The sequence below is a fragment of the Calidris pugnax genome, unplaced genomic scaffold, assembly GCF_001431845.1.
Source record: "Calidris pugnax isolate Ruff unplaced genomic scaffold, ASM143184v1 scaffold156, whole genome shotgun sequence".
Taxonomy (NCBI): domain Eukaryota; kingdom Metazoa; phylum Chordata; class Aves; order Charadriiformes; family Scolopacidae; genus Calidris; species Calidris pugnax.
In genome coordinates this window covers 2305107-2329700 of record NW_015090889.1, presented here as the reverse complement: position 1 = coordinate 2329700, position 24594 = coordinate 2305107, and the positions used below count along the sequence as shown (strand labels likewise).

At 36.5% G+C, this 24594-nt stretch overlaps 1 protein-coding gene across 2 annotated transcripts in view; it reads right to left on the bottom strand.

The window, feature by feature from the left end:
• Positions 1 to 101: 101 nt before the first annotated feature.
• SPTLC1 (serine palmitoyltransferase, long chain base subunit 1) overlaps positions 102 to 24594 on the bottom strand; it is a 39383-nt gene continuing 14890 nt past the window's right edge. Inside the window, exons 5-16 of one of the 2 annotated variants that reach the window (XR_001412643.1) lie at positions 24350 to 24422; positions 17246 to 17378; positions 15421 to 15550; positions 13516 to 13605; positions 12681 to 12788; positions 11227 to 11322; positions 10819 to 10915; positions 9513 to 9567; positions 5242 to 5359; positions 4300 to 4373; positions 1815 to 3857; positions 102 to 745 (exon numbers count right to left, since the gene is read on the bottom strand). Coding sequence is in view for 1 of the 2 variants with exons in the window: in XM_014947650.1 (XP_014803136.1) it covers positions 3764 to 3857; positions 4300 to 4373; positions 5242 to 5359; positions 9513 to 9567; positions 10819 to 10915; positions 11227 to 11322; positions 12681 to 12788; positions 13516 to 13605; positions 15421 to 15550; positions 17246 to 17378; positions 24350 to 24422 (1068 nt within the window). In the remaining variant the exon portion in view is untranslated. Of the gene's footprint in view, positions 3858 to 4299; positions 4374 to 5241; positions 5360 to 9512; positions 9568 to 10818; positions 10916 to 11226; positions 11323 to 12680; positions 12789 to 13515; positions 13606 to 15420; positions 15551 to 17245; positions 17379 to 24349; positions 24423 to 24594 lie in introns of both variants that reach the window. The other variant, XM_014947650.1, reaches the window with a different exon arrangement.

The following is a 24594-nucleotide window of genomic DNA, read 5'->3' as shown; positions in this document are numbered from 1 at the left end:
ATGAAACTAAGATTTAAAAAATTCATCAACAGCAAGACAGAGTAAGTGCATTATCTTATTAGCAAGAAAACTGCCAAAAAAGGTAAGAACAAAACAAGAAGTATTATCCAGACACTTGTTTTTATTAGGACAGTGAAATGGTTTAATATACAAATGCTTTGTGTTAAAGTATTTCCCCTGTTCAAACAGCATCTACAGCTCACGCAGATTTCTTGAGTCATCCTAAAACGCAAGACACTTTTGCGGTAGGAACTTCATAGACCAATGAATGCCAACACTCCCACCACCCTGTTTAAAATAATGAAGTCCATATGGAGTGACAGAAAGAAGACAGTACACCATTCTGTACAGTGACTGGGATCATATTTCAGAAGTGAAAAAAAAAATAATCAAAGTTATTCAGCCATACCTCTCTTTTTTTTCTTAATACTCTCCTTATGCATTTCACCTCCTATCAAAAAATCATTACTATAATAAACAGAAAAGGCATCTGTAGATTTTCCCATAAAACAACGAACCCACACAAATAGCAATCAATTAATTATTTTTAAATATTAAAAAAAAATACATTTTTGTTTAAAAAAAGAATATGTATAATGAAGACTTGTTTCTTCAAGTCAAAATACCTTCAAAGTACAAATTCTTTCTTGTCCATCCCAGAAACAGTTGCTTTCATCCAGACAATTTCAATAAATGTCCACCTTACTACAATTAAAATGCATTCCTTCAGGTACCAGATTCCAATCTTCAGCAAAAAAAAAAAAAAAATTAACAACATTTATTTTGACCACTGTTTCTTATCCTGATGCTTCCATTTAACTGAAATTCTATTCCAAATACTTGGCAGGGCAAAATACATAAATTAGTTGAATTAGAATTAAAAATCCAGATTTTCATTTTCAACAGAAACTTTGAAGTTTGGGATAATGCCCTTACGTGTTTGATTCACCTCACGGTATGCTGCTGAATAGCTTTGAGACCCCCATTTGAGACCCCCAGTCCAGCTCCCACATCTGAAGAAACGAATGAAAATGTCCTGCGTCATCCAAACATAACCACAAAACAACTAAAACAGGCTTGTTCATATATTTATCAGCCTAGAGTACTGAGAACTTAAGCACCTTAACAGCCTTCTGATTTTCCAATGTCAGAAGTTTAACCAGAATCACCTGCTGTCTCCCTAACCTCCAGCAACCTTTTTCCCCAGAGCTATCCTTCCCTTCATCCACTTGCCACGTCAGAGCTATTTATCAAAAAAGCCAAAATGAAGAGGGCCAGACACGCTTAAACTGACGAGCCATATCTCTCTCCATCACCTACATCTCCTGTTTAATTTCTCACAGAGACCATGTATATAACCTGTCAGTAAAATATACATTATAACAGTACTTCAACTGCTGTAAATCATAAGGTGTTCACTTTACTCTGATTTAAATGCTTTTTTTTTTCTATACTCTTGTAAGCAACAATGGACAAAAGAAGTTTTACCAATGTTTTAACTCTGTGTATGTTTGCCAAATGAATCTGATGATAGTATCTCTTCGCAACGTACTTGAACTTTTGTTTCATAAGAACCACAGCTTTGAAATTGCCAGAAATTCCATGCTGCTTCCTGCCAATTTAGGTGTTATCACTTCATTTTAAAGCAAAAACCAAAACCAACAAAACAAACCCACAAATCTAAAAATTGTTACTTGCTCTCGAAACTGAAATAAAAAAATTCCCCACATTTGCAGACAACCCAAAACAAAATGCAAAAAGTTAATATATATTCTGCAACCTAGTATTTCAATACTAATTGGTGATTTGCTTACCTTTACAGGTTTACCATGAACTCCAAATCCATTTATTATGCTGCATTGGAATCCAGGTACCTCTTTTGTTCTCAGCTTCTACATCAAAGGCTTGAGTTTACTTGAATATTCAGGTTTCATTTATCAAAACAAAAATGGCTCACAAGCCATAAAAGTACTGAGGTAAGTTTTAATTTCCATTTCTTGCAATCTCCGACAGTCTTGGGAAGGTTGATTGTTCTGCACTTTAGTTCCAGTCTGTAAAGCAGACATTAGCTTCCTTCCCCACATTTTTGTTCTTTCAAATTGTTCACTGTTCACAGGCTTTTATTCACAGTTCATACAGAAAAACATAAATGTTAGCGAAATAAGAATATTCTTTCACATTGGGATGAAGGCTTCTCTGCGTTGCACAGAAAATGATTTGACTATTTCAAATAGTCAAGAAACAATCACAGAAGTGCCCCAACACAACGTAACTTTGGTTGGTTCATCTGAGGTGAGAAATTCTGAAAGCCAGTGCAGAGACAGTCACTATGAACTGAAAGAGGCAATATAGACTACGCACATCTGATTCAGAATATTCAACAATATGGTTGATCACACTACAAAATCTAATTATATGAGAAATAAAAATCTGAAACAAGCATGATTAACTTTTTATTTAAACAATGATGTTTCTCAAAAGTAGTCCTGTAGTCCTTGTAGCAGCAACCAAAAAGGCACATAAGCACAAAATAACCCAGAACACAGATCAGGCAGAATATAAAATTTTTAAATGGGCATTCTTAAAGCAAAATCCTGAAATACCTAGCTAGTTTTATTTTATAAAAAGGTATAGCTTACTGTCATCCTTCCTTCCAGCTGTTTCCTATGATCGGTGTAGTATGTCCATCTCTGTAATGTTCATCTTTGCTTACTGAAAATCCTGACAGCATAACACCCAATTATTACTAGGCAATTATGCGGGGCTTTTATGTGCATGTATTAAGTTGTATTTCAGTAGTATTTGTACCATCTAAACTTTTATTAGCTATCTGTGAGTCTTCCCCTCTAAAGTGTAGCTGCTTAGAGATAAACCTTAGCACACACTATTTTAGTGCTTCAAAACTAGTATTTAGTTGCTGTTTCAAAACCTTTGTTCATTCTTCATTTTACTTAGGAGTCCTCTTGAAGACTGGTGCAAAGCCCCCCTGACTAAACATACTATAATGGAATTACACCAGTTTCACAATTCAGAGGTTTTAGTAATATGAAAACCCTCACCCATAATAACAAACATGCACATGATCACATATGAAATGCAGGAAGCAAATAACAGTTAATACAAATTTACTGTTTAGATTATGGTATTCTCTGGCCAGGCGTTCTTAAAAGCTGGCTTCCAAAAATGGTTCGAGAAAAATATAACCAAAAAAGAACTGGAGTGCCTCCCATAATTCAGTAATAAATTTCTTAATATAGCACAAAATTATCTCTTAATGTGTTATCTTCTCCCTTTTGGCAGCATTAGGAACAGCCTATCTTCATTTAGGGGGAGTGGGGAAGAATTCCTTGAAATTTATTTGAAGTTCCTACATTCTAGGAACATGCAGAGAAAGCGATACCTTTTAGATGTTTTGCAGGAAAACTGAATGTTCATATATCTTTTTGAAAATGTTTATAGGTTTGAAGAAATAAAACTTTTTAAGATGCAACTTACAAAAGAGTCCTGTATGCAAGAGTGATATCCCATTCTAAGGAAAGGTAGTAAATGCTAGAGTTTGAATTGGAAGTAAACCGTGTCATTCACCAGTTCCAAAATTCAGCATTCTTCCCCTCACTGCATTTGTACTGTTCTGGAACATCTTGTCACTCAGTCAGCTTTCAATGCTGCCAGTGCAAGAAATTGAATATTTGAAGTGAAGTCACTATACAGCGTTAAACACCTATCCTGATAATTTGGGGAAACAGTAATCCAAAACAGCAGTCTAATTCAACACAGACCGTGCAGCTTCCTTAAGAAGTAATGCAGCTTTGTCCAGTTCTTGTTCTGTTTGTTCCACTGTTACCACTACTCGAATACTAGAAAAATAAAACCAGAACATACAGAATAAACTTTACTCCTTGCCAGCTTTAGACTTTTCTTGTACTAATTTTAGCACATTAAGATCACTATCTCTAGTGTAATTATTATGAATTAAAATTCAACCAGAAACAAGACATATACTAAACAGAAATGGTCAGACCACTTTTTTCCCCCCCTATATACCATGGAAATTTGATTGTTACCTTTTTTACTTGCAGATATGCAGGTCGTGGAATGCAGGTCGTGGAAATGTGCCCAGTAACAGGCAACATGCTAATCACTGAGATTCACATAGTCACTGAAAATACACCTCAAAAATGAAGCCTTTTCCTTTTTTATAGGACCAACTATTCAATCCAGTCTACTGAACAAAACCCCATTGTATGAAAACAGAGTCATATGCAACAAAATGAAATAAGGTATTGACTTTCTACTAACCTCGGTGAAGGAAGACACTTTTCTTCTTTCTCCAGATAGCGGGCCTGAGTTAATGCAATACCACTGTTCATGCACTACAAATAAAGAAAATATAGCAGTCATCAATCTGGGAACTTCTGATGGCATATCCTTTTTATCACCAAATAAACATAACTAGCTTTCAAATTTGGTGTCAGGATAACTCTAAGTTCTTTCCTAAATGGAGGTTTTAAAGGTTGGGCAAAATTATCTCTAATTTTAATACAGCATAAACACATAAAACAGGTTAGGGTGTACCTTCTTTGGCTTTCATCTCCAAGTAATCAGACAAAAATGCTGTATTCAATAGGCTATTAAATGATATTTAGGAATATTTTCAAGGAAATCAACTTCAAAGTTTCTTTTTTTGTGCAGTCTTGTTTACCTGCCACCTGAAATATAAAACTTCCTCATCAACCTTTACCTCCTCCATGTGGGAGAAACAATGTGTATTGAAGATAGAAAAAATACTACATACAAAAGATGAGATTCTTTGCACAGAAAAGCAAGTTCATGGACTCAAACAAGCAAAAATCACAGAAATAGTTAAAATACACAACCAGAACCCTGTTCAAATGAAAGCCTTTATTTTTACAGACATAATTAAAGTTTTCTAAGCAACACTTTAACATGCAAATTTAATTTGAGTTTTGAAGTATGTAACAGGAAATAATTATTTTCTGAATTAAAAGGTCTAATATATATATTTTTATCCAGGGCTACAGACCTAAATATCTGCATAGGAAATGGTTAGAATATGGTCTTCAATATAACCCTGCAGTCAGCAAAGAAACTGAGTTTCTTGCAGCATTCCTGCAAGACATTCCAACAAGGTACCCAACAAGCTTCCCCACCCAGATGCCCTTCATTCATTAGTCACATTCAAAGGCAATGACATATTTTAATTGCTATGGGGTCACTTACATAATCCACAACTCTTTTGAGTAACTTCACATCATTTTCTCGAGACCCAGAGCTCTCTTCCAACTGTAGGTGCAATGCTGGAGAAAAAGACTCTCCCACTACTTTTAAGCCAGAAATCCTAAAAGAAATAAAACACCTTTAATGCACATCCTATTTGAACACACCTGTTATAGTTATAGATAGTGTTTCCCCTTTCTAGGTGACAAGTGAGAAGAGAGGAACATTTCACTTTACTAATACTGATGTAGACAAAACAACTGTGCATTTTAGTTCACAATAGGTAAAGATAACAAAACTTATCAAGTGAATGTCTTTCCTAAGGAGCTTACTAAATGTAGCTTCATCAAGTTTGTATAACAATAGAGACTATTCCTTTTGCAAAAAGGATTAACAATTCAGAAATTTTGACAGGATCCTTATGAAGATGTAGGAGAAATGTTAGTGTTAGGCCTGTACGTTGCTGATAGAAACACAGCTAGACAGGTCAAGTCTTTGGAGCCTATAGTAAGAAAGACCTCTAGTCTCCAAAATTAACAGGTCCCATAAATGCATGTCTACCAGCAGGCATAATTTTGATTTCCTGAGTTTGATGAGCTTGCCTCACACATTCTAAGGTTATACCCCCCTCTTTTTCAAATAAGTTTTCTATTTTTACAAAAAGTCCAAGACCCAGTGAGAGCAGAGAGATGTTAAATCCATGAACACCACAACTAGAGCCTATACAAGAGTGAATTGGTACTACAAACATACCGAATCGATTGTAACCTCAAAAAAAAAAAAATTATACTCTAGCATGGAAAGCATCTTACATTATTTCAACAATGTTATTTCAATTCACAGTCCATTCCATAAAACACAAATCAAACTGATGTTTTTCTTCAGCCACAAAACTGCAAACATTCTGGTGTCATTGACCTACACTTGCAAATTACCAAACAGAAGCATTTTCTTTAATACAGAGGCACACACACAGCATTTGCCTCCCATATCTAGGGATCAGGTCTACAACATTCCATAACATGAAGGACAAGGAAAAGCAGTCCAAGGTCCAGTTACAATGCAGAAAACCTATATACAGTATAGCCGAATAACACAGCCATTCTTAGTTACGTTCCCTAGGAGTGACCTAGCTTCTAATAAGCAGTGTTTACACATAGGGAGACGGGAGTTTAAGTCAGATGAAGTTTCACTGTAATATAAATCCATTTTCTGGAGAACAGAGTTTAAGACAAGCTACTAAAACACTTGGGTTTTGTATAGAGAGACACAGTATTAGCTTATAGTTATAAAATAGACATAATTCTTTAATTCAAGTAGATAATCATAAACTGCCCCCCTCCAAAGAGTAAATGAGAAAAGATGAGTAGGAAGCAAGCTTTGTACCACTTTCATTCAAACTCAGTCTCTGCTTGAACAACATGCTTTGCATTTGCTATACACTTTCTCATAGAGGCTGCTTACAAGTTTCAAACAATTTTAGTCTTAAAACTTTTTCTGTCAGTCATAGCTATAGTAAACTGAACTATATGATTCATCTTACCCAACTATTTGAAGAAACCCAGGAGTTTAACGCGAGGTCTTCTGATGTCAGTACTTTAACTTTCATGTAAAGTATTAACTACGCCTTTCTGAGTGTCTCCCAAACTAAGATTCATCAAATATTTGAAAATCCAATGCCTGCACACTAACTTTCCTGAAATCAGAATTCAGTTTCCTAAGAAATGCCAGGAAAGTTTCAATTTCAAACAACTTCCACAGAAAAAAAAGAGATGTCTGAAGATCTGATTTTGAAGTACAAAGGAATAAAAGTAGCCTCCTGACCTCCAACACTCCTTTTAAGGCTACTTCTATATTAGAAAATTAAATATGGTTTGGACTGTTTTCTGGCCTGTGGTGAATGGGTATGGAATGACTCACATCCATACATGTAAAATCTCCAAGTCAGGGTGACCACATCCAAACTGATTACTGGAACAGGTCCTGGCTCATGCCAACTCTTGAACTGTATACACGAGTGCTTTCAAAGAGCACTGCTTGGCCTGGGCCAAAACTACACCACAGATCATTCCAACAATTTGACAGAATAGACAATCAAGATCCAGTGCCCAGGAATACTTCCTGACACCAATGGAGCAGCATAGATGTAGCCTTGGGGAGCTCTCTCCTCAGAGCATTCTGGGCTGCAGAACTGAGTGCCAGGACCAGGGTCTTGGCTGTAGGGAACCCTGTGTGCAGGGCTGCCCCGAACTTCACAAACATTTCAGTCCGTTTTGCTTACAACACTGCTGTTTCTTCCCCCACCATAGGCCATATAAAGACCAACATTTTTTGGAACAGCAATCATGCACTGGGTCCTTGTGTATCAAGTTCTAAACTTCATGGGTTAGCTACACTTTGGCTAAAAGAAAGATTTCCTTTACTTTTAATTTGCTCCTCTCACTGTATTTGTTATATTATGAGAAAGGATAAAAGCTGTGTATTCTTTCCCATTTTCTCTGTGTACAGTTCTACCACCATTTTACGCTCTTTGAAATCAACAGTGAGTTCCACTCTATCATAGTTAGTCCACCACAAAGAACTGGAGCCAAGCAGCAGCCATGGTTCAGCAAGGAATACGAGTGCATTTAACATCACACCTTTAAAAAGCTTCTGAAAACTTTGCCGCCTCTTCAAACCATGGCATACTTTTTCTAGGGTGGTTATTAATTAAAAAAAGAAAAACATACTGGACCATTGCAAATATTGGTTCAAATCTTCTCTCTGATATTGCTTTATGGAATTGTTAGCACAGTTTTCCTGTTACAGGGATGCCCAAATCCTTGATGTTAAATCTTTCAAGTTCTTTCCCAGTATGACCTAGAAGAACTATTTCCTGTTCGTATTTTTTGACCTCTATATTAACACACTGTTTTCCATAAGGCAAAAATACTAAAGTCCCATTACAGATGCTCAGGCATTTTGCCTACTTGTTGATTTGTGACTATACTAATCACTGAATTTAAGTGAAAAAGTAGAATCAGTCACAGCATAGAAAAGCACTAGCTATGGCTTATTCGCTTCTGTTTTGCAGCAAATATTGACAAGTAAGAGATTGACAATTTTTTCTTCCTTTTGTTTTCCCTTGTATTTTTAACGTATTTATAATTACCACCTGAAAATGACAGGTAGAGAAAAATATTACAATTATTATTCTTTTAGCTGAACCATAACATTCTATTACTAGCAAAGAAGAGACGCTAACAGTAGTCAGGTTACTCTAAAATTTCAATTTCAGTTGTAGAAGCATCTAGGTATTTTTGACTTGAAAGCCTATGCATTTGAAACCCATGTTGAAACAGATCACAGTCAAAGGAGACAAGGATTATTTGATGGTAGGATTATTCTGAAATCTGAAACTCTAACAAAAAAAATCAGCTAAGCAGGAAACTACTTATTTGAAATAACAAGTAACTCACACTGAATAACTAAGTCACTAATACTACACAAAAATCAGCTGGTATAATCAATCATGCATTATAGATTTTTTGTGTTTTTAAATGTTATTAATTTCTGTAATATGTAACAGGAAACTGTTGAAGAAAATAAATTATAAAATATCAGCTAACATAACTATGCTGTATATTTAACAGTGGTTGAATACTCACAGTAATTTCTATATTTTTTAGTATCAAAACCTGCCAGAAAAAAAAGCAACTACTCAGTATATCCATCTTTTGAAACAGGATAGTGTTAGGAAATTTTAAACAGAATCTTTCTTTTTTTTCAGATAAATTCTAGTATTTTTCTGTCTGTCTCCAGAAAAATGAATATTTCTATTACCATTTAACATTCAAGTCCTATATGTAAGAACAATATTGTATAAAAGGTGACTGCAAGGTGCGTTGAATGGTCTGCTAAGCTACACCCCAAACACTTTTGAGTTTGTTCTCAAAATTCTTATTCAACATTTCATACCATTGAAATCTATCACACTCTCCTAAAGACTTAAGTGTGTATGGGCTTGCAAATGTCATCAGTAGTATTAAAGTATAATCTCATTTCAATACCTGAAAAGGGGTTTTAAGAACTTGAGACTCTTTTTTGTAGCATAACAGAGACAGTTAGAGAAGGATTACTTCCTTCCTTAAATATATACACAATTTAGTGTACATACCCCAATCTAAGCATCTGTAAAACCAGGAACGGATTTAGGCAAGGAGGTCTTTAAAGTTGGCATTATAAAGGTATGGTCAAATCAACAACAGCCAAAAAAACCCCAAACACACACTTACCCCTGTAAAGCTTTGTGAATTCGTTCGCATTTAGCCCGGAGAATCTGAAAAATGTCTATACACCCACACATAAAAAAAAAAAAAAAAAGACAAAAAAGAAAAAGGAAAAGACTTAGATATCCCATTTCTACTTTACATTTCTATAAGGCTAAGATTTCCAAAAAAAGCATTTGGAAGGAAAACTAAGATACACATATCTATTAAAGTACTAAGTCTCTACAATTCTCCTCAATAATGTTCCTGATTCCCATTTCTGCCAGGAAATGACAGGCTTTTAAGATCTGCCAAATGCATTACTTCCCTTTATGTCATTACTCCAGCTGTATTGGTTCATGATCATATGGAAAAGATGACACAATGACTTGGTAATGGGAATGAAATGGCAGGTCCAACTTATTTATATCTATAAAATATCTACAGCCATGCAGATTCTGCTCCTTGATCCTTTCACCACCTCACTGCAGATTCTTAAAGAGGAAACCCGACTCTTGGAATTGCAAAACTTGGTTCTTTTCCTTGGTAAAGGCTGACCCTCCACTACAGCTAACAGTCTCATAACTTATTCTTGAATTTTTTTGTGCTTTTGTTTAACTTTGGAGGACCAGGCATGGGCTACCCAGTACTTTTTATTTAATTTGTGACAAACTAAATACTGCATCCCTCTGAAGATGTCCTCCAACCTGTTGGTATTAATGAAGGTTAAAAAAAAATTACATTGAGATTTGGGCAATTTTTTCCTTTCCTTCTCATATGCCTCTCACTCCCTCTACCCCCAGCAAAAAAAGTCTTAGTTTCTAGCAATAAGAGCAATTCTCTGACTCCCACAGCCTGCCAAAATTGCAGGTGTGTGCACCATGATCCTTCCTGAGATTCTTGCCTGGATTAGGAAAAAAAAATTATGTATGTGGAAGTGGAAATGATAGGGCTGAGGAAATATACTCTTATTTGTTTCTCTTTAACCTTCCCTTCCTCCATTTGACTTGAAGGAGTTTGTTTTAAAGGAAGAAATACATCACTAGTCTGTAAAACAGAAAATAATTTTTTATTTGCTTAGTGATAACCATCTCTATCCCTCCTAGCCTCAATTAACTCACTTATTTTCAGCTGGAATAAGAAAAGGGGAAGAAATGCTGAAGAAGAAAAAAAGCAGGATGGGAAAAAGCAGGAAGAAAAATCATGCAGGCAAAAGTAATTAGCTGAAAAAGAGAGAGGACTTCAAGTAAAATGGTAAGGAATCAAAGTAGAGAGGAGTTACTATCTTTGGATGAAAAAAGACTGAAGAAAAAGATTTTCCTGAATTAAGTACCTGGATTATCTTCCATAATATTCAGGGCCTCAATAGCAGCAGCAGCTAACAAAGGAGGTAGGGATGCAGAAAAACAGTAGCCTTGACCAGACAATCGCTGTATGAGAAAAAGAAAAAAAAGGAAAAAATGTCACTGTTTTGTTTGTAGCAGTATAGACAATGTTGAAAAGGTAATTCACATACATTTAAACAACCTCTCTCCGCACTTACAGGTTCATAAAAGGATTTAAAAGTAGGCCTCCAATTGACCTACAACATTTTATAGAACCAGATGGTTTCTGTATGGAATCAAATGTTGCATAATAGTTTATAACATAACAGTCTTTGAAAATTGATATTAGTCACTAACTCATTGTTTTTAAGTAAATAATAAGTTGCCACACCATATAAAAACGAGACCTGGCTTACCTGATGGTCAATAATAAAAGATCTTCCACAGCAAAATCCTCCAATAGAAGCTAGTGAATTTTCCATGTTTGCACTAATGAGATCTATATCATCAATCTGCCAGTTAAATATACAATTTATTTAGAGATGAGTTTGATTATGTCACAACAACTTATAAGACAAATCTATTAAAGGTGTATCTTGTTTCATATTATCATCAATGCTAGAGAAGATGAAAACTGTCACATATAAAAAATGAAGCTACAAGTGAAATAGCAATTTTAAGCAATACAAAAAAGGACTTTAGAAACTGAGAATTATGAATCTGTAGATAGTTTACATAGGATCACTGTTTTCCAGGCATTGTAATGTGAAGAACAAACAGAAAAAAAACAGAGAGATATTGGTGACAATTCCTCAAAGTACTCAGTCTGACAGTGTCCTTTAAGAATGTAAGTAGTCCCACTGCTGTCAGCAGGAGTTAAAACATGATAAAAATTGAGCGTAAGTCTAGTTAAATCAGAGTTTGAACCTTAGAGACACAACTGTCTTATTTCACTTAATAGTTGCAAACATATTTTTTGCCAGGCTTTGTAATGTAACGCTGACAACCACAGCTACACATTCCCATTCTAAGCAGACAAAACTGAATGATTATGTTTGTAAGTGAGTTTGACATAGAAACCAGTTAATCAAATAGTACTTGACAAGCATCACAGCAGCACTGTTTATTTCCTTATCTAAAGCTGCTTAACCTTCATTTTCTCTCATCTACATTTGGTATTAAGACACTTATAGTGAAAACAATAGGAGACAGGGAAAGACCAAATGAATTCTCAGAATCTGATATTTCACTTCCAAGATGAACTCATCAAGATGACACCACCAGAATGTAGTGAGAGGTACTCTGCACTAAAACACTGGCAACAAAAAGAGCACTTCTTCCTTCCCCAGCTCAAGTGACTGTAGTAGGAAACAACTGCAAGGACATTGCTTTTGATTTCCAAAGTACTCCTCAGCCGAATAAGCACCACAAAAAGTTGACTCTTGGAAAAATTGTTTGACTTAATCTGCCAGCAAATTAGTAAGACAACATCTTTGAAAGGACCATCAAAAGCTTTATCCTATTTTTCCCCACTGGACTAAAAGGCAATAGAGTAAAGTAGGCTAGCTATACACCGAGATGATTTTTCTGACTTATCCCTAGCTCCCAAATATTTCTGTGTAACCAGAACATTTTTGAGTATACGTGGTCAGCAAATATTGCAATCATCATCTCACCAAGTGTCCAAAGAAAAGATAAAAGTATGCATTGTAAAAGTTCTTTTCTTATCTTACTCACTAAAAATAAGTAATACTATTGCTGTTGTACACTACTAAACATTGTTAATGCCACAGCTATAAGAAAGCAATTGCAAAATTACTTCCTGTACAAGTGTCTTGTTCACAGTAATACTCACAAAAAAGGCACTTACATTTATTCCAAAGTGTTCAGTAATTCCTCTTCCATGTTCTCCAAGGACTCCAAAGGAAAGGCTCTCCTCCAAAAATATTCTAACTTTGTACTTATACTTCAATTTTATCTAAAACAGAGCAAAAGAAATAAAATAGAAGTCAAACCTATCAAAATTTGGAAACAAAACGGATGAGGGAGATAAGGTCAAGACAGACGAGTAGAGTATCCTGAATACTGCAAAAACGTCAGCTCTAGAGTTATGTTCTGTCATTAAGACATTTTAAAAGCCTTCTAAACTCTTCCACCACATACAACTAGGATAAATTTCATAAATGTTCATGCACCAAAAAAAAATTTTATTTTTTTTTTGTAAATAGGCTATCAAGTAGTTTCAAGATGATGCATTTTCACAACATTTCTTTTGTTGACTACTAGAATATAGCCTGCATATAAAGCAAATTTATACTGAATAGCAAGTGTTTTCCTTGGAGTCACCATTTGTGACAGCGACATGAGGGTTTCTTTGAAACTTTATTATTTATTTTCTTTTTTTTTTTTTTTTAAAGATATAACTTAATTTAATGATTTAGTATCATACAGCATAGCTGAAAATACAGGACACTTTACAGGTTAAAAACTAAGACAATAACAAGACATTCATTTGCAAGCCTCATTACATATAGTTTCAGTATCCTAATCATGGTCAGAAGTTTAAAAACCATGTAAGTTTCGGGATCATCATTTCATGAACATTTGAGAAAGCAAGAAGTTAAACAAAAAAACTGCATGCAAAACTTTTCATTAGCTGCATGTTTTCATATGCAGAGTTTAAAAGACAAATTGAAACCACCTACCAATTCTGGAAGAGGGCAAACGTCTCCTGTGTTCATATACAATCCTTCCACTACAATAAACCTTCGAGTTACACGGGCCTTGCGAGGATTCTTCAGAGAAAGATATGATTTCAGTTCATATCAATTGCTACTAAGAAGCAAAGTTCTGAATATTTTATAGGGAAGGACAGTAATGGCAAGGGAAAGAAGACAACGTCTCTTTTTCAAGTAAGCTTTAGTTTAAACATAGCATTTATCATTTCTAACAAAAGTTGAAATGCCTTATTGAACTAGCTTTTCTTTTTCTTTTTGTAATGCTTTTAACTCTTACACAAGATCTAAGATGCCTTGTTTTGCAACAAATCATAATCCATTTGAACTTGATGAATAAAATTCAAGCAATATAACTACAGAATAAATATTACAAAGCTTAGTCTCTACTATATTCATCATTAGTCTGCGTATTTAGAAGACTTTTCAACAAGTGGTTTGTTCACCAGCATTCTCAGTTCAGCACAAATCTCTCAGAAGTAGTGTCTTCATAAAACACAATCCAAAAGAATTCCTAACATTCAAGTTAAAATCTGTCCGATCTCCTGACAATATAGGCCACATTAATATCCTGCACTGGTTTCTGTTTAAAATTCAATGGTATGATTTGAGTTTTGATGTTTTAAGATATCATTTGCCTGGTATTTACTTTAAACCTTATTGATATCTTCTGATCAAGGACATTAAATCATGCTTCTTACCATTTTCAATCTTGTGGAAAGATTCAGAGGACATCTATTTGATTTCTCTGAGTGCTAGGCACCAAAACTAGGCACAGTCTACTCTACAAGTTGGACCATCTGTAGTGGTAAGCTCTATGCATTCCTAGTCAGTATGGCTTAGTTATACAAACATGGTCTGTATTAAGCTCTTGGCCCCCAACCTTATGTTCACATTCAGCTAATTTCATTAAGAAACTTTACCCATGTAGCTAAACTAAAGCACTCTGCTCTAACAAAACAAATGTGTTACACAAATTGCATCACTAGTGTGTCAACCACATCTAAAAGCTCCTATACAGATTACCTAACAAAATGCATTTTCCATGAAGATATGTTAACAAGTAAGTTGTCTATAAATTTGCTAATCATCAGATCCAGTACTGATTTAGACTGATGTTAGGCTGATTACCTTATAATTACGCATTTTATCTACTTTACTTTTTCAATGCGTTAGCACAAAACGAGTCTTCTAATTGTCTGTAACTTTCCAGCATTCTGTGAGCAAGGAACATTATGTGCCTAAAGCTGAAGCTCTTCGTTTAATTATTTTAAAATTAATTTAATGAAGTTACTTATGCTTGCTGACCCTGATTTTAGTAGCTGTTTTTTGTAGTACTGTCAGAATGAGAAGCAGGCCATCAAACTGACCCAAGACAGAGAACACCTTATGAGCTGAGTGCAAGATAGGGGAAGAGTTTAAGACAAAAATAAATCATGCTGATTCTATAAATTAAAGGGTAAGGACTAGCTGCTTTTGTGTTGATTTTACAATGTGGCATTCAAACTGACAATTTATGATTTATTAGGTAAATGAAGCTATACAAGTTTCTAAAAGACCGAAAAGCAAGCTCTGTAACAGTATTTAAAAAAAAATAAAATAATCGCACGCTTCGGTCATCTGCTCATAAAGATATTTTCCCACTACCAGTGCCTGTAACTTCACTTCCAGTGGTTACACAGACAAATGCAAATAAATACTAAAAAAACCTAAAATCAATCTTAATTACATAAGCAACATTGACTACTCAATAAAGATTTATGAAAACCAAATAACTGCCTATAAGCATTGCATCCATTCAATTAAATAACCCAGTAAAAAATAGTGGGGGAGATGGCACAAAAGAGCACAAATATTTCTTCAAAGGAATGGTACCTTTTGATCTTCAGTCTCTTGTTCTTTCAACAGTCGTTCAAGGTCAGCCATATCATTATGTTTAAATAACTTGATGTTACTACGAGATGCTTGTAATCCCTTCTGAATAGCAAAGCAAGCAGCTTCATCTCTGCAAATACAGCAAGCCATTCCAAGTTTGCTCTTGGTTTAACAGTTACTCAAAGAAAGCTGTCTATTAGGACAGTCCTGCTTTTGAGCAGATATCTGTATTTAGGTGTAGTTAAAACCAGATTTATTAAAGCATCATATATTTTATTTACATTTTGAAAACTCATTTCCAAAACTTCTCAACTCTCCTATCTGCTATAGCCACTAAAAGCAAGCTAACAGTTTCTTTCCTGAAGTGTACACTCCTCCTTTTGTGTGTATTTGACAGCAGTTTATTTGAGCACAACATTCCATGAATTGGACACAATACTATGGTAACCAGAAAATTCCCAGAAAATCCCAGAAAATTCTCACTCCATTTGCTCTGGGTCTTAGAAAAAAAGCACAAAGTTGTGCCTGTAACATTTATAGCGGCCCTCCAAGTATTCAAAACCTGCTTTTTAATATCCCTTGGGAATTACTATCTCAGTGTTCAAAGAACAAGCATTGGAAAAGCAAATCTCTGAGCATGATGGGGTATGCAGTTTCACAGCTGCTTAAATCAAGTAATCTTTTAAAAGTGGCAACTAAATCAAACTTTCTGCACATGCTAAACGCAGTAATTCCAACCAAGTTTTTAGCTATGGTGAGATCTTTTGTCAGTGAGAAGTTGAAGACAGCTGAAGATAGGTGAATCCAGGATACACTGGCATCTGGAATAGTGTGCACAAACCTGGTTGTTCATCTTAAGCCGATATAGAACATGCTCAAAGATAACCAGAAAACATTATCAAAGTTGTGACAGAACTTCGGTAAAAGGAGTCAAATAAGCTGCAAGGCTACACTTGGAAAAAAAGAGAACTAAAGAAAAAATTTGGTAGATAACTACAAAAGTATCAGTGTGCTGTGGCTTAATCACAGCAGGCAGCTAAAACCGTCATAGCCACTCACCCACATCCCCCATGGAGAAGATGCATCAGTTCACTGACTAACAATCAAATACATCAATTGAAATTATAAGCTGTTATATTCAAACCAGTTATTTCCTTGTATTTTTTCATAAAATGTTCAAGTTAAACTGTGAAATTACATGTCCTAGAACCACTGTGGATACTAAAGACTTAAAAGGTAGTAAAATAATAGGAAGGTTTAAGAAAAATCCATCGACTACTGCTAACACCAAGCCCTCCTCTTTGGCTCAGAATTTTTTTTATATTGTTACATTGTTTGTCCTGTTTTTTCACTCCTCCCCCAACAAATTTTAACTGGCTACTCTCAGGGACCAGATACTCGGCTTGCTGAAGCCTTAGTTTGACCCTGCAGAGCTGTTCTGTGTTATTTTGACGTGTACCAATATTTATCCAACTAAACTTTGCAAATATGCATGAGAACAATTGTTCTGCAAGAAAGGTGAAAAGCTAGCAGTAAACAGGAGAAAAGCAAATATGACTACAATTTCTTAATTAGAAAATTAGTTAATAAACTTCTGTTAGTTCTTTCATGCACAAGTTTGGTTGTTGTTTTTTGTTGTGTTTTTTCCAGCTGAGTACTCAAGTCTGCTCTTTCATGATAAAAACACTAACTGATTTGGAGTATTTGGCAAAGAAATACAAAACACTTGTTCAAAACCAGCATTATTTTCTAAATGGTTAACTTAATAAGATAATGAAAAAGAAAAATTCAATCTGGAATTTCTGAAGTAGAAAACATTACTTACACAAACACAATGTCCCCTCTTTTCGAATATGCAGGAATAGCACTGGCAATTGTTGCAAATCCGTATGAGTATATAATAGCTTCCTCTGTCCTCATGAATTTTGCTAGTCGTTCTTCTAATTCTAAGTGCACATCTATTTAAGGGAAAAAATGAAAATGTCTTAGATTGTTTTCATATCAAAAAGACTATCATTGCCTTTAGCATTCATCTTATTGAAGCAAACAGAATGTTTATTTGCAGGAAGAGTGTTCCTTACTTAAACTGAGAAGTGACTCAGTATAAATCAGAAGCTTTGATAGATCTGAAAATATTTATGTGGCAATGTGGTTCTCTTATGTTCTTATGCAATAGTAATTAAAATCTACTTGTGATTAGACCTCAAGTAAATGATGTAGTGTTCCTGGACTGTGACTAGAGAGCACAGTTACTAAGACAACAAACAGCTACGTAATTTATAGCAATTAATGAGGTCCTGCTGGCAGACCGTCAGTTCTTCCAAGCTGATGCTTCCACAGCAAATATCACAGCTATCATTGTAACAGAAAACTGCTCTTGTTAGGCTGCAATCACACATCATCTCCTAAACACACCTCAGCCAATTGAAAAGGTCCCCATCTCCACGCCAGAGATTACTCACCCTTAAAATAAACTGACAAAATGACACACAAGAACATTTCTCAAACCAATTCAGTTGAAGTGACCCACATTAGAAAGAAAACACCACTAAATCAAAAGATTAAGAAGGATAATACCACACGATGAGCCAATTGTTGCTGAGGAAATGTGGCTACAGCATTAAGTATTCTGCCTAACCCAAATAACCTGTATCAAACTGTTATTTTTCAAACACTTTTGTGTACCTGCTTCTGCTAGCAAGTGTTTTGCAATTATTGAATGTTCATTAAAACAAAAAATCAAATGAGGCAACATCATTTAAAAAAAGAGATTCTTCAATAGGTTTGGTTATGTCAATGTTGGCATTTCTAGACAGGTACCAACAGCAAGGGTGTAGGAAGAAACTGCTTGTAAAAATCTTACCTTCACTATACTAAAGAAGTACCTAGCACTATCCTTCTACAAAAGGGCACATGCATCTGACTCATGTATTTATGTAACAGAAGCAGAAGGTATATCTTCAAAGAATAGCCTCCCAACCACAGTCAGGAGTAATTTTATCCATAGACTGAAAACTATAAATCTTCAACAATCCTTTCCTAATGTTTACCCATGCAACAAAAAATGGAATTAAAAGGAATTCTTTCATTTGGTTTTCCACTGGTTTTAAATTGAAACAAAAAGTTTAATCACTTATTATTTAAAAGTTTTCTTTTGCTACCTACCATTTTGGTCCAGCCATATTAGATAAAGCAAATATTTGGAGAAACCTAGAACAGCCTTTCTTCTCCAAAGTCTTTGGAAGGAAGAATATATAACTGGAGTTATATTATCTATTTTCTGACATATTTTAGATAGTCCTTTTTCAGAACATTCGTATCTTTTTCTTTATTATTACATGGACTTCAGGACCAGTGAAACATCTCCAGTCAGGCTTCAAACAGGATGGATGAACTTTGATTCAATTATTGAACAGAAAGCCCAAGAAAGATCTTTTTCTGGCAGCAATCACCAAAAGAGGCAAAACCAAAACTTTTGTTTGAGTGTAAAAGACCACCTACATCCTTTAACTAAAAAACTGGATGACAAGACCGTCACAGTTAAAATGAAAACTTGCATGCTCCTCACTGAGCTGTACTCACCAACAACCACCACTGCTCTAAGCAAGGGCTATGTAAAACAGTAGGTGAAAGAAACATTATCAGTTGTAATGACCTAGCAAGTATAATCAGATTTGTGCTGAGGAAAAAAAAATTGCAAGCCCAGTAAATTTTGCCAAGGGCAAGAAGATTTAAGTTCAGAATGACACACAACATACACAAATTTGATAACATAACGGAATGTTACATAACGGAATGAATGTTTCGTATAATTGTGAGGTTGACAAGTTTAAAACAGTATTAAGTAAGGCTTCACTAACATTCCACAATGATAAAAAGAGAATACTATCTGACTCCCCTATCCTTTATTGCTATGATTTGCTTTAATCTGGTTACATCACTTGGATTAGCCTACCTAAAGTGAAAGCTGCAAACACTACCTAGTGTACCTTTGCACATAGGAAGATAAGACTGGAGCAGCTTTCTACGTAATTATGAAACCTTAATAAAGCTATTATTTGTCAACACCACTATGAAAAGCCAGTTTCCTGCCTAGCATGAGCTTGCATGCAACTCAAAGGCAGAACTGAGACCAAATCCCACATAATCTTTTACATATTATCTTGGGATAGCCAGTTCTGATCTTCACAGTAGCACAAAAATTGCAGCTGCTAGGCAATCAACAATAGCCTTAAAAAAATACACCACCAAAAAGTGATACACCTCTCAGCTTATTATGGAGAAAATAACCATAAAGATTCAGTTATGTATGAATATACTAGTATTTCAAGTTTATCATAGCATAAACACAAGTATACAGTTTTCAGGGATACAGAACAAAGCGAAAATATCTTCTTAATAGGGAAACTCACTAAAGCTACGAAATCCCTTCAAACAGGCAGAGATATGAATAATAAGTCTTACATTTAAAAAAAAATTATTTGGAAACATAGATAGCATGTTATAAAGAGATCACAGAATCACAGGATCACAGGTTAGAAAAGACCTTTAAGATCATTGAGTCCAACTGTTAACCTAACACTACGAAGTCCACCACTACACCATGTCTTTAAGTACAACATTTACGTGTCTTTTAAATACCTCCAGGGATGGTGACTCAATGTTCCAATGCTTGACAACCCTTTTGGTGAAGAAACTTCTCCTAGCATCCAATTTAAACCGCCCCTGGCACAACGGAGGTCATTTCCTCTTGTCCTATCATCTGTTCCTTGGCAGAAGGGATTGGCCCTGACCTCGCTACAACCCCCTTTCATGTAGTTGTAAAGAGCAATAAGGTCTCTCCTCAGCCTCTTTTTTTCCAGGCTAAACAACCACAGTACCCTCAGCTGTTCCTCATAAGGCTTATGCTCTAGACCCTTCACCAGCTTCATTGCCTTTCTCTGGACACAGTCCAGAACCTCAACAACCTTCTTGTAGTGAAGGGCCCAAAAGTGAACACAGTATTTGAAATGCAGCCTCACCAGCGTTGAGTACAGAGGTATTATCATTTCCCTAGTCCTGCTGGCCACTATATTTCTGATACAGGCCAGGCTGCTGTTTGCCTTCTTGGCCACCTGAGCACACTGCTGGCTCACGTTCAGCCTGCTGTCGACCAACATCCCCAGGTCCTTTTCTGCCAGGCAGCTCTCCAGCCACTCTTCCCAGAGCCTGTAGTGCTGCATGGGGTTGATGTGACCAAACTGTCCCTTCAAACAGGCAGAGATATGAATAATAAGTCTTACATTTAAAAAAAAATTATTTGGAAACATAGATAGCATGTTATAAAGAGATCACAGAATCACAGGATCACAGGTTAGAAAAGACCTTTAAGATCATTGAGTCCAACTGTTAACCTAACACTACGAAGTCCACCACTACACCATGTCTTTAAGTACAACATTTACGTGTCTTTTAAATACCTCCAGGGATGGTGACTCAATGTTCCAATGCTTGACAACCCTTTTGGTGAAGAAACTTCTCCTAGCATCCAATTTAAACCGCCCCTGGCACAACGGAGGTCATTTCCTCTTGTCCTATCATCTGTTCCTTGGCAGAAGGGATTGGCCCTGACCTCGCTACAACCCCCTTTCATGTAGTTGTAAAGAGCAATAAGGTCTCTCCTCAGCCTCTTTTTTTCCAGGCTAAACAACCACAGTACCCTCAGCTGTTCCTCATAAGGCTTATGCTCTAGACCCTTCACCAGCTTCATTGCCTTTCTCTGGACACAGTCCAGAACCTCAACAACCTTCTTGTAGTGAAGGGCCCAAAAGTGAACACAGTATTTGAAATGCAGCCTCACCAGCGTTGAGTACAGAGGTATTATCATTTCCCTAGTCCTGCTGGCCACTATATTTCTGATACAGGCCAGGCTGCTGTTTGCCTTCTTGGCCACCTGAGCACACTGCTGGCTCACGTTCAGCCTGCTGTCGACCAACATCCCCAGGTCCTTTTCTGCCAGGCAGCTCTCCAGCCACTCTTCCCAGAGCCTGTAGTGCTGCATGGGGTTGATGTGACCAAACTGTAGGATCCAGCACTTGGCCTTGTTTAACCTCATCCCATTGGCCTCGGCTCATTGATCCAGCCTGTCCAGATCCCTCTGTAGAGCCATCATATCATCAGGGAGATGAACACTCATGCCCAACTTAGTGTCATCCGCAAACTAACTGAGAGTGCAATCAATCCCCTCATCTAGACCATTGATAAAGATATTATACAGAACTGGTCCCAATACCGAACCCCAGGGAACACTTGTGATGGGCTGCCAACTGGGATTAACTCCATTCTCCACACCTCTTTGGGGCTCGTTATCCAGCCCATTTTTCAGCCGGTGAAGAATACACCCATCCAAGCCATAAGCAGCCAGTTTCTTCAGGAGAATGTTGTGGGAAACGGTGTCAAAGGCTTTACTAAACTCCAAGTAGAAAACATCCACAGCCTTTCCCTCATCCACCAAGGGGGTCACCTTGAAGGTGATCGGGTTTGTTTGTTCCTCATAAGGCTTATGCTCTAGACCCTTCACCAGCTTCATTGCCTTTCTCTGGACACAGTCCAGAACCTCAACAACCTTCTTGTAGTGAAGGGCCCAAAAGTGAACACAGTATTTGAAATGCAGCCTCACCAGCGTTGAGTACAGAGGTATTATCATTTCCCTAGTCCTGCTGGCCACTATATTTCTGATACAGGCCAGGCTGCTGTTTGCCTTCTTGGCCACCTGAGCACACTGCTGGCTCACGTTCAGCCTGCTGTCGACCAACATCCCCAGGTCCTTTTCTGCCAGGCAGCTCTCCAGCCACTCTTCCCAGAGCCTGTAGTGCTGCATGGGGTTGATGTGACCAAACTGTAGGATCCAGCACTTGGCCTTGTTTAACCTCATCCCATTGGCCTCGGCTCATTGATCCAGCCTGTCCAGATCCCTCTGTAGAGCCATCATATCATCAGGGAGATGAACACTCATGCCCAACTTAGTGTCATCCGCAAACTAACTGAGAGTGCAATCAATCCCCTCATCTAGACCATTGATAAAGATATTATACAGAACTGGTCCCAATACCGAACCCCAGGGAACACTTGTGATGGGCTGCCAACTGGGATTAACTCCATTCTCCACACCTCTTTGGGGCTCGTTATCCAGCCCATTTTTCAGCCGGTGAAGAATACACCCATCCAAGCCATAAGCAGCCAGTTTCTTCAGGAGAATGTTGTGGGAAACGGTGTCAAAGGCTTTACTAAACTCCAAGTAGAAAACATCCACAGCCTTTCCCTCATCCACCAAGGGGGTCACCTTGAAGGTGATCGGGTTTGTTAAGCAGGACCTGCCTTTCATAAACCCATGTTGACTGGGCCTGATTGCCTAGTTGTCCTGTATGTGCCATGTGATGCCACACAAGATGGTCTGCTCCATAACCTTCCCTAGCACTGAGGTCAGACTGACAGGCCTGCAGTTCACCAGATCCTCCTTCTGGCCCTTTTTGTAGATGGATGTCACGTTTGCTAACCTCCAGTCAGCTGGGTGACAGAACTGACAATCATGAATTAAATCTTATATAGTTTAGTACGAGAAAACTACATGAGTCATTTACCAAAGTCACAGCACATGAAACAATGTGTGAAAAGTTTGAGGCATACAACATGACTGACGTTAAGAAGTGTTTCTTATCAGACATTCATAATCCTGCAATATTCAACCCAAAGAATCTCGCACTTACCAAAGAAAACCCACTTTTAGCTTGTCTGTTCCAAATAATTACTAGAAAGAAGCAAAGTGAAAGATTCCACAAAACTTAAAATCAGCCTGGACTCAAAAGGCAGGAGGCATTAGTCCACAAGTTTCTCTGGGCTTTTCAGTATTTTGGGGAAAAAACAAAAAACAAAAACACAACCAAAAAATTAAAAACAAGACTGTATGAATTCAAACTGAATTCACGGCTGAACTGTGATCCGTGAGGGCATTTAGCTTTCTAAAAACTCTCTACTAATCTATGGGCTACCAACACCTTCTTTAGAAATGAATTACAATTCTAGAGTAACAAACAATCCAAGATTAATATCGAAGACTCAACTTTGTTCTGAACCTATCAAAATAGGTACAGCACCTGGCTGATCACTTAAAGGACTAGTTTGATTAACTAAGAAAAGTTCAAGTTAGTCTTGAATTTAAGTCAAGGATATAAGAAGCTAACTCTATGAAGTCATTTGAGTACAAACATGCTGTGAATTCCTTTATCTCTGGGAAGAGACCAGAAAGCTCACAAGACAATGAGTTGATGGTTTTAGCCTGCAACTGTGCAGCTATTCATGTATTAATCTTTGGCTTCCATGCAGCATTTCAAAATACCAATGCCTGTAAAGAACCACATCCAGAGGCTGATATTTAACAACTTACCATTTCTTAAGAAGAATGAAAAAACCCACCCGTTTGCGTTACAAAATCTCATAATTACAACATTAGTTATCAGTAAAGGAAAATTTCATTCTGACTACACATTAAATAAACTTAACTAATAACCTTTATCACAGAAATGAGACTGCCCTCTTGTGTTCTACTTAGAAACTTATTATTAATTTACACTTAAATTCACCGTGCATGATTAAATTCTAATACGTTTATTTTCACTTTCTACTATGGTGACCAGGACTAAAGCAGATTATATCTAACTTTGCAACTCTCCTCCAACACCACCATTAGAAAGAGTAAGAAAATAAATAAAATTAATTACAAGGCTATGAACAATAAACTCTACCAATTGTTAACAATTACAGTAAAAAGTGTGTTAGAGGGTAACTGTTCTTCACAACAATAGAAATAATTTGCTGCTTATATATAGCAATATTTTGGCTGACTTACCAAACAAGTCTGAACACCTTAAACACAGAAAAAAAAGTTACTCACCAAAAGTACCATAGAATCCTCTAGGTCCACAAGTACCAACACCGTATTTCTTCAGAGATGCCTGGGCTGCACTCTTTAACAGAAAAGAATTACACAAAATATTTATTCTACACTATATCTCTGACTCTATTCTATATACTTTACATTGACTATTTCATACCAATGCATACATGCCAGCTCTTGCATCACATAACTTGACCTGCTTTACAGAAAGTATAATAACGTACTAAATTCTATGAAATAAT